Genomic DNA, 11,090 nt, shown 5'->3' on the forward strand with positions numbered 1-11,090 from the left:
GTTGGCGCCTGCCAACTTGCGAATGCGCGGGTGATGTCATTTAGGCGGGCGCCGCTGGCCACGTCATTCAGGCGGCGCCGCTTTGACGCAAGCGTCAAGGCCCGGCACCCGAGAATGACGCGGCGCCGCTCCTAGCCCCCCGGGGGCTGGAGAATAGGGGGCGAGGAGCGGCCTCCGATGCCGGAGTGAAACACTCCAGTTTTCACTCTGGCGTCGGCACTTTGTCTCCCTTTGGGAGAATTTCACCCCCTACCTCTGACATTTGTCCTATATCTATCTCCCCTCAATTTAAAGCTATGTCACCTCATGCTAGCCATCACCATCCGAGGAAAAAGGCTCTCACTGTCCACCCTATCTAATTCTCTGATCATCTTGTATGCCTCAATTAAGTCACCTCTTAACCTTCTTCTCTCTAACGAAAAACAGCCTCAGGTCCCTTAGCCTTTCCTCACAAGATCTTCCCTTCATACCAGGCAACATCCTGGTAAATCTCCTCTGCACCCTTTCCAATGCTTCCACATCCTTCTGTAGCCACCTGGGTTGGCCACTTCCTCACACAAAATGGAAGAACGCAAAGGTTACAGGGAAAAATGGACAGTTGCAAAGAGACAAGCAGTTTGCAGAATCCCCTGTGTATTCTAGCTGCTAAAGAAACCAGACAGCATTGTAACTAACGAGCTGTGCATATTAAGTGAGCGATTCCCGGTGATTCCCAGGCACAATGAACACAACAAATAAGGTGGAAAGAACCACCCAGTGATCGAGGAACAGCCCCGTTATTGGGGAAATTCAAATCAATCTATTGGGAAGAGACCCAATCGATTGCAAGTTTATAGAGGGTCAGCCCAGAAGGGGGCGAAGCCCCTGGGACCTATAAAAGTCAGGTCCCAGGACTGATTCTTTCTTCTTGACCAGCCGGCCCTCCCAGCAGAACACCTTTGCAGCAGAAGACCTTGAGAAGGAGAGGCCTGGTGAGCAGCCGCCATCAAGTAAGTGTCATACAACGCACGCTACGAGAGTAGACACTCCTGACCCCTTTAGTCCACACCAACTGGAAGCCAGCAGATCCAGGACAAAGCAAGAGGCCATTGTTCCCTGATCCGGCAGTTCCCTTATTCCAGATAAGTATTGGCCTGTTAGTGGTAGGAATAGCTTAGTCTTTTAGTGTTATATGCATGAGTAGTAAATAACTGTGTAATAATAAATGTGGCTTGTTTGAACTTACTAACTGGTGTATTGAGTCATTGGTCTGAACTTGAACTTGAATCTTGTGGCGGTATCATAACGATACCTGCCGACTCTAGAGCTAAGGAATAAAACAGAGCCAATTGAGTGTAAAGCACACTCGCCCAGAACGAGCAACACTTCCTATAATGCAGCGACCACAACTGCACACAATACTCCAACTGCAGCCACACCAGAGTTTTGTACAGTTGCGACATGACCTCATGGCTCCTAACTCAATCCCTTTACCAATAAAAGCTAACACACCTACGCCTTCTTAACAACCCTATCAACCTGGGTGTCAACTTTTAGGGGTCTATGTAAATGGACACTGAGATCTCTATGCTCATCCACACTACCAAGAATCTTACCATTAGCCCAGTACTCTGTTTTCCTGTTACTCCTTCCAAAATGAATCACCTCACACTTTTCTGCATTAGACTCCATTTGCCACCCCTCAGCCCAGCTCTGCAGCTTTTCTAGGTCCCTCTGCAACTTGCAACATCCTTCCACGCTGTCAGCAACTCCACCAACTTTAGTGTCGTCCGCAAATTTACTCACCAATCCTTCTATGCCCTCCTCCAGGTCATTTATAAAAATAACAAACAGCAGTGGCCCCAAAACAGATCCTTGTGGTACACCACCAGTAACTGAACTCCAGGCTGAACATCTCCCGTCAACCACCACCCTCTGTCTTCTTACAGCTAGCCAATATCTGATCCAAACTGCTAAATCACCCTCAATCCCATGCCTCCGTATTTTCTGCAATAGCCTCCCGTGGGGAACCTTAACAAACGCTTTACCGAAATCCATACACACCACATCAACTGCTTTACCCTCATCCACCTGTTTGGTCACCTTCTCAAAGAACTCAATAAGGTTTGTGAGGCACGACCTACCCTTCACAAAACCATGTTGTCTATCCCTAATCAAATTATTCCTTTCTAGATGATTATAAATCCTATCTCTTATAATCCTTTCCAAGACTTTGCCCAGAACTTATCGACCCCTAGCCAAGCTGTTCCAGCTACAACACAAGCATCTACCCGGCAAAACATTGCCCAGGGGTGTCCTGTACACAAGAAACAGGACAAATCAAACCCGGCCAGTCAGCTCCTGACTTCATTACAGTTTTCATTCAAACATGGACAAAAGAGCTGAACTCCAGAGGTGGGGTGAGAGTGATTGCATTTGATATCAAGGCAGCGTTTGATCGAATATGGCATCAAGAGGCACCAGTAAAACGAGTCGACACGGATTTGGGGTAAAACTCTTCACTGGTTGGCGTCATACCTAGCACAAAGGAAGATGGTCTTGGTTGTTGGAGGTCAACCTGAGCCCCAGGACATCACTGCAGGAGTTCCTCAGGGTAGTGTCCTAGGCCCAACCACCTTCAACTGCTTTACCAATGACCTTCCTTTCTCATAAGGTCAGGAATGAGGATGTTTGATGATTGTGCAATATTCAGCACCATTTGCCACAACCCAGACACTTGCAAATGCAGCAAGACCGGGACAATATCCAGGCTTGGGCTGACAAGTAACATTGCCTGGCACTTTTGTGGCAAGAATGATCTTCTCCAATAAGAGAGAAACAAATCATCGCCCCATGCCATTCAATGACATTACCATCACTGAATTATCAACATCCAGGGGTTACCATTGACCAGAAACTGAACTGGACTAGCCGTATAAATACTCTGGCTCAAGAAAAGGTCATAGGCAGTAAGTAGCTCACCTCCTGACTCCCCAAAGCCTGTCTACCATCTGCAAGGCACCTACACCGCACTGACTGCAGCAATTCACGAAGGCAGCTCGCCACTACCTTAAGGCCAATTAGGGATGTGGCTTAGCAAGCAAAGCCCACATCCCGTAAAATTGAATAAAAAAATAAATCCCATCATGACAGCTAGAGGAATTTAAATAATAATTGAAAACTGGTGTCCGTAATGGTGACCATGAAACCATCATCAATTATTCTAAAACCCATCTGGTCCACTAATGTCCTTTTTTAGGGAAGGAAATCTGCTACCCTTACCTGGCCTGGCTTATGTGGTTGGCTTTTAACTGCCCTCTGAAATAGCCTAGCAAGCCACTCAGTTCAAGGGCAGTTAGGGATGTACAACAAATGCTTTTAACTTTCCAAATATTGACTGGAAATGCTATAGTTAGAGTACTTTAGATGGGTCAGTTTTTGTCCAATGTGTGCAGGAGGGTTTCCTGACACAGTATGTAGATAAGCCAACAAGAAGCGAGGCCACATTGGATTTGGTACTGGGTAATGAACCAAAGGTAAGTGGCGAATAGGAGGGGTGGCCCATGAAAGGGTTGGGGGTGGGGCAGGGAGCTGGAGGGTTATGGAGCGGGAGATGGTGAGTGAAAAGGGCAGCAATGGACGGCGAGCAGAAAGTAAATAGAAGAGTTTGCATATTTCTTTTACTTCTGCATTTATTCTATTTTGAAAGCTATTTTGTTTACAAATTTAGCAATGTACTGTATTTCAACTTATAGGGTGTTTTTTTTTCTGGCGAGGAAGAACCTAACTAAAGCTTTTACATTAGCCGAAATAGGAAAGCCTGATTCACTTAATGTGGATTCATTTAAAGTTGCACCTTTCAGGAAGGCAACAACAACGTTCAACAAAGGAATTAATGCACCAAAAGTGCAGAAGATATATATTGACCATCGAAGAGATACAGTATGAATTCACCAGAATCATGTTAGAAATCAAATTGAGGTCAAGTTTTATAAATGTGGCTTCTATTCCCTTGGGTTTTGTTTGTTCAGCAGGTGATCAAAACAAAATATGTGAAATTCAATGGAGTAGAGACAGAAATTACTTTCTCCAATTAGGAAACTAGAACAAGGCAGCACGATATTAAAATTAAAGCTAATCCACTTCGGAATGAAATCAGAGAGCACCTGTTCTTGTTCAATATAGTCTTGGGATATGATTGCAGGAGTGTGTTAGACCCAAGCATCTTCAGCTACTTCATCAGTGACCTCCCCTCCATCATTGTGGCTTCACGACATTTCATCCACAAGATGCATCACAGAAACCCAGCAAAGATCCTTCAACAGCACATTCCAAGCCCAAACCTTCTACCACCGGAAGGGCAAGAGCAATAGGTGGGAACACCATCGACTGCAAGTTTCCCTCCAGGCTGTACAACATCCCAATTTGGATAGTTCAGTTTGTTCACTGTTGCCGAGTCAAAAAGCCGAACTCTCTTCCTAACATCACAATGGGTGTACCTGCACTAGATGGACTGCAGCCAGTTCAAGACTCACCACCAGCTTTTCAAGGACAATTAGGGATGGGCAACAAATGCTGGCCTTTCCAGCAATACCCTATCCCTCTATAGATGCAATTGTAGTCAGATCTCAATATCCACCTGAGAAGGCAAATGGGGCCTTGGTTTAATACCTCAAAAGATAGCACCTGCAACTGCAAAACTCCCTCAGAACTGCACCTGGATGAGAGCTCTGACTTTTGTGCTCAAATCCTGCAGTGACCTTAAACCATATCTCAAAGGAGAGTGCTATCAACGGAATCACTGTTAGCACCTAGGATAAGGATTATTAATGGATATGAAACAAAAGCGGGTAAATGATGTTGATATAGATCAGCCGTGACCTGATTAAATGACAAAACAAACAAGAGGAACTGAATCGTCTATTCTTGCTACCATGGAACAGATGCCATTCACTGAAACACATTGTCGGGATGGAGTTAATTTCCATTCTGTAATATCGACCAGAGTTTGGAGATCAAATTACGTGCGAATCATAAATGAGTAGCCTTGATTCCTGTATGTTCATTCATTTATTTACTTTTTAAACTCTCCACCTTCTTTAAAGGCCAAGGTAAATAAACAGGTGAAGGAGGCTCCACAAATATCCCCATCCTCAAAGATGGGGGTGGGTGTCCACCATATCAATACAAAAGACAGTGCTGAAGCATGTGCAATGATCTTCAGCCACAAGTGCCAAGTGGATAATCCATCTCAGCTTCCTGCTGAGGTCTGCAGCATCAAAGATGTCAGTCGTCGACCAATTCCATTCTCTCCATGTAATATCAAGAAACAGCTGAAGGCACTGGATACGGCAAGGCTAAAAGCCTGCCAACATTCCAGCAATGGTACTGAAGATTGGTGCTTCAGAACTACCTGTGCCCTTAGCCAAGCTGTTTCAGTACAGCTACTGTCACCTACCCAGCAATATGGAAACTGTCTAGGCATGTCCTATACGCAAAAAGCAGAACAAATCCAACCTAGCCAATTCTCACCCCATTAGTCTACTATTAGTCATCAGCAAAGTGATGGAAAGTATTTCTGAAAGTGATATCAAATGGTATTTACTCAGCAATAATCTACTCACTGATGCTATGTTTGTGTTCCACCAGGACCACTCAGCTCCAGACCTCAATACAGCCTTAATCCAAACATGGGCAAAAGAGCTGAACTCAAGAGGCGAGGTGGGTTCACCTGACCTTAACATCAAGGAGCTCGAGCAAACCTGTCCATCACTGGCAACGCCAGCATTTGTTGCCCACCACTAATTTCCCTTAAACTGAGTGACTTGCTGGACCATTTCAGAGGGCAGTTAAGAATCATTGTTGTGGGTCTGGAGGCACATGTAGGGCAAATGGGTAAGGATGGCAGATTTTCTTCCTTAAAAGACATTAGCCCCCATCCTGTGAAAAAGAAACAATCTGAGGGAACACTGCACTGTCAGAACCTGTCTTTCAGATTTTATGTCAAAATGAAGCCCCATCTACTTGCTCGAGTGGATGTAAAATTTTCCATGGCACTATTCAGAAAAAAAGAGTCGAGAAGCTTTCCTTGGTGTCCTCGCCATTATTTATCATTCAATCAACAAAAACAGATTATCTTGTCATTATCATATTGCTATAATGATGATTGTGGGCGTTTGCTACATACAAAGTGGCTGCCGCATTTCATACTTTACGAGAGGTACTTCAGAAAGTACTTAATTTCTGCTAAAGCACCTTTCAACTGGTATGGAACACTGGTTCAGCCTCAACAGGAATAATATGCCCCATTCTGGACACTAATGAAGGCAATAGAGATGGCGCAGAAAAGATTCACAAGAACGGTCCCAGGGATGAGGAACTTCAGTTATGTAGATAGGTTGGAAAAGTTGGGACTGATTTCCTTGGAGAAGGTTGAGAGGAAATTTGATAGCGGTGCTCAAAATCAGGAGCGGCCTGGACAAAGGAGATAGGTGAAAAACACTCCCATCGGTAGAAGGAGGAAGAATGAGAGGGCACATATTTACGGAAATGAGCAAAAGAAACAATGGCAACACGAGGAAAACTTTTCCACGCAGTGAATGATCCTCATCTGGAATGCACTGCCTGAGAATGTGTTGGAAGAAGGTCCAATCAAAGTATTCAAAAGGAAATTGGGCTGTAACCTGAAAAGGAAGAATTTGCAGGGCCAAGAGAGGGGGAGTGGCATTAGGTAAATTACTCCGATGAGAGCCGGTGCAGTCAAGACAGGCTGAAAGGCCTCCTGTGCTGTAACAATTGTGCTTCTGTGACGTCCAGTGGTCATAAAAAAGTCTAAAAATGCAAGTCTTTCTTTCCATTTCTTTGTGGAGCACAAACCTAGTTTGTTTGCACTACAGAAGGTGACACAGGTATTGGCTTTACTGGCTTGTTCCTGGGATCTCACACAGTTGGAGGGGGCAGGGGGTGTTGAATATGTGTTGGATGAGTAGGCACTGGGATGACTGAAAATTCCAGGATTTGGTAGCACCGTAAGTGGTCAGGGGAGAAACGCCATCACTTTATTAGCTCTCGATATGTGGCTAATGCTAGCACGGTCATGTTTATTTCTTTCTTAATTAAACTTAGGATGCCGCACTGGATATTTTTACTGAAATCTCATCCTTCTTAAGGTGATCTTGCTTCCAAGGTGTTGGAAGGGAGGGAATTCAACAAAACAGACCCAGCAACAGCATCGTCAATACACCGAATGATATAAAGACTATGTGGCAATAATGGTGGGCCCACAGTCTTGCTGCTCTTGCCCTCCCCAAAGAGGCTGCAGGGAAGGGAGGTGCTGTTGAAGGGTAACGAGCGGATTTGTCAATATAGAACATACATTGCAGGAGGCCATTCGGCCCATCGAGTCTGCACCAAACCACCTAAGCCCCCACTTCCACCCTATCCCTGTAACCCAATAACCCCTCCTAACTTTTTTTTGGACACTAAGGGCAATTTATCATGGCCAATCCACCTAACCTGCACATCTTTGGACTGCGGGAGGAAACCGGAGGAAACCCACGCAGACACAGGGAGAACGTGCAGACTCCGCACAGACAGTGACCCAGCGGGGAATCGAACTTAGGACCTGGAACCCTGGCACTGTGAAGCCACAGTGCTATACACTTGCGCTAATGTGCTGGAGTGGAAAAGTCCCATTAAGTAACAGCATTGTGAAAGTTGTGATGTCTGCGGAACAGAGCAGAATCCTAGGGGCGGCACAACAAGGAACCAGGATCCCACAGTCTGCTAACATTGTAAGAAGTCTTACCCCAGTCTCACCCCAGTCCAACGCCGGCATCTCCACATCATCTGCTAACATTGGCAGTGGTTGATGGTGGAGTATTGCAACATGATGGGGGCCCTCAGGGCATGTCAGCACTGTGAAAGGGTGTAGTCTCAATCTATTTTTCCTACCTCAATCATCCTCTCCCTCTCAAAGTGTACAATTTGTTTATAATAATGCTCATTTAATTGGGTTCCAGGACACCAATGTCCACAAATCCACTCATCCATTTATATCAAAATATAACTCCAATTGTTTATCTGATTGAAGCCCACATCAATGCGATGAGAATTCTAGCATTCTACAAGTGCAGAAAACAAAATAACTATCAGTGTGAGCATAGCTCTAAAAGCTTTAACACTGGTCTACAAATCACCTTGCCGTATTACTTGCTACTAAACTGGGTCATATCAGTATAACTGAACTGAGCCATGATGTAAACAGTGGAAAGAATGCAAATTAGGAGAAATGTAATTGTGAAACCTGCCGCAGAGACATGCCCAAGCTTTTAACAATGAAAAACACAGGGAGCCACCACGCTGGTAGCAGGGGGTGTCCTACAATCTAAACTTAAGCAAACAGCTGTGTAACAACAAGGTTGAAGAAAGAGGACAGAAGAGAAGCAACTCTGCCTGCCTGCCTTCCGATCTGAATTTGTGGGTGAGATGTAATAGGTTCTGAGTGGAACGTTTGAAAACGAAGTGAGGAGTCAGCCCTGCAGACGGGGACTTGGAAAGTGCACAGCACCCCGAGCAGTTTCTCTAATGTTGCAGTAGCCTGCGGTCTTGCTTTGCGGCGGCCCATGGTGAAGTTCATGTCGCAATTGCAACGAGGGACACATCCCCTTTACGGGGGGAGTTCCAAGCCATCAACCATCGGCAAGCGGAAAAAGACCTTTAAACAGGCGCAGGCGCAGTGCCACTGCTGCTCTCGCGCCTGCAGGCCTGGCTTCCGTTAGCAGAAACCGGGAGTCGGGCGTCCGTCCGCTGGTCGCTTTCATCGCCGGCGATATGAGATGTGGTCCGATAAATACATGGCCGAGCACCGACGATGAGAACTTTTAAAAACTTACCAAGTATGACTGAGACCAGCGGCTCTGCTCGTCGATCTCGGCGAATTTTTCCTCCATGTTTTAAGCATGTGATTGGCGGCGGTAGAGTCCCGTCGCCTCCGGTTTTGCTTCCCCTCCTCCCGCTCGGTGAGGTTTCCTTTCCTCAGAGCCCGGTTCCCCCGCACTCTCCGGCCTCCGACATGGAAACCCGGAGCTGTGGCTGGCCCGGCCCGCAGCGCGCAGGCGCCGCAACTTGGTGGGTGGCCGCAGCACGCATGCGCGGCACCGGACAGGTTGGAACCCGGAAGCGGAATCAACACAGTCATTGACAGTGTGTGAGACAGACTCATTGACACTGTGTGAGACAGAGAGAGACTCATTGACACTGTGTGTGAGAGACAGAGAGAGACTCGTTGACACTGTGTGAGAGAGACACATTGACACTATGTGAGAGAGACACATTGACACTATGTGAGAGAGACACATTGACACTATGTGAGAGAGACACATTGACACTGTGTGAGACACAGAGAGAGACTCGTTGACAGTGTGTGAGAGACAGAGAGAGACTCATTGACACTGTGTGTGAGACAGACTCATTGACACTGTGTGAGACAGAGAGAGACTCATTGACACTGTGTGTGAGAGACAGAGAGAGACTCGTTGACACTGTGTGAGAGAGACACATTGACACTATGTGAGAGAGACGCATTGACACTGTGTGAGACACAGAGAGAGACTCATTGACAGTGTGTATGAAATAAAATGAAACTTGCTTATTGTCACAAGTAGGCTTCGAATGAAGTTACTGTGAAAAGCCCCTAGTCGCCACATACCAACGCCTGTTCGGGGAGGCAGTTACGGGAATTGAACCGTGCTGCTGGCCTGCCTTGGTCTGCTTTCAAAGCCAGCGATTTAGCCCTGTGCGAGACAGCGAGAGACTCCTTGAGAGTGTGTGAGACAGAGAGAGACTCATTGACAGTGTGTGTGAGACAGAGACTCATTGACTGTGTGAGACAGAGAGAGACTCATTAACGGCGTGTGAGACAGAGAGAGACTCACTGACTGTGTGTGAGACAGAGAGAGACTCATTTACTGTGTGTGTGTGTGAGACAGAGAGAGACTCATTGACAGTGTGTGAGACAGAGAGAGACTCATTGACTGTGTTTGTGTGAGACAGAGAGAGACTCATTGACTGTGTTTGTGTGAGACAGAGAGAGACTCATTGACAGTGTGTGAGAGACAGACTCATTGACAGTGTGTGAGACAGAGAGAGACTAATTGACTGTGTGTGAGACAGAGAGACACATTGACAGTGTGTGTGAGAGAGTGCCTTATTGACAGTGTGTGAGAGACAGAGAGAGACTCATTGACTGTGTGTGAGACAGAAAGAGACTCATTGACAGTGTGAGAGACAGAGACTCATTGACAGTGTGTGTGTGAGAGTCAGACACTCATTGACAGTGTGTGTGTGACAGAGAGACTCATTGACTGTGTGTGAGACAGAGACCCATTGACAGTATGTGAGACAGAGACAGACTCATTGACAGTCTGCGTCAGACAGAGCGACTCATTGACACTGTGTGAGACAGAGAGAGACTCGTTGACTGTGTGTATGTGAGACAGAGAGACTCATTGACAGTGTGTGAGAGACAGGGAGAGACTCATTGACTGTGTGGGTGTGAGACAGAGAGAGACTCGTTGACACTGTGTGTGAGACAGAAAGAGACTCATTGACACTGTGTGTGAGACAGAAAGAGACTCATTGACACTGTGTGTGAGACAGAGAGAGACTCATTGACACTATGTGTGAGACAGAGAGAGACTCATTGACAGTGTGTGAGAGACAGAGAGATACTCATTGACAGTGTGTGATAGACATGGAGAGACTCATTGACAGTGTGTGTGAGAGACAGAGAGAGACTCATTGACACTGTGTGTGAGACAGAGAAAGACTCATTGACAGTGTGTGAGAGACAGAGAGAGACTCATAGACTGTGTGTGAGACAGAGAGAGACTCATTGACTGTGTGTGAGACAGACTCATTGACAGTGTGTGAGACAGAGAGACACATTGACAGTGTGTGTGAGAGAGTGCCTTATTGACAGTGTGTGAGAGACAGAGAGAGACTCATTGACTGTGTTTGTGTGAGACAGAGAGAGATTCATTGACAGTGTGTGAGAGACAGACTCATTGACAGTGTGTGAGACAGAGAGAGACTAATTGACTGTGTGTGAG

At 46.2% G+C, this 11,090-nt stretch overlaps 1 protein-coding gene across 2 annotated transcripts in view; it reads right to left on the bottom strand.

The window, feature by feature from the left end:
* LOC119972243 (tyrosine-protein phosphatase non-receptor type 2-like) overlaps window positions 1-9,111 on the bottom strand; it is a 108,903-nt gene extending 99,792 nt beyond the window's left edge. The window contains exon 1 of one of the 2 annotated variants that reach the window (XM_038808636.1): window positions 8,874-9,111. In XM_038808636.1, coding sequence (XP_038664564.1) covers window positions 8,874-8,930 — 57 coding nt within the window. In that variant the 5' untranslated portion in view covers window positions 8,931-9,111. The remainder of the gene's footprint in view (window positions 1-8,873) is intronic. The other variant, XM_038808637.1, reaches the window with a different exon arrangement.
* Between the last annotated feature and the right edge of the window lie 1,979 nt (window positions 9,112-11,090).

The sequence above is a fragment of the Scyliorhinus canicula genome, chromosome 10 (genome assembly GCF_902713615.1).
Source record: "Scyliorhinus canicula chromosome 10, sScyCan1.1, whole genome shotgun sequence".
In the NCBI taxonomy this organism is placed as follows: Eukaryota; Metazoa; Chordata; class Chondrichthyes; order Carcharhiniformes; family Scyliorhinidae; genus Scyliorhinus; species Scyliorhinus canicula.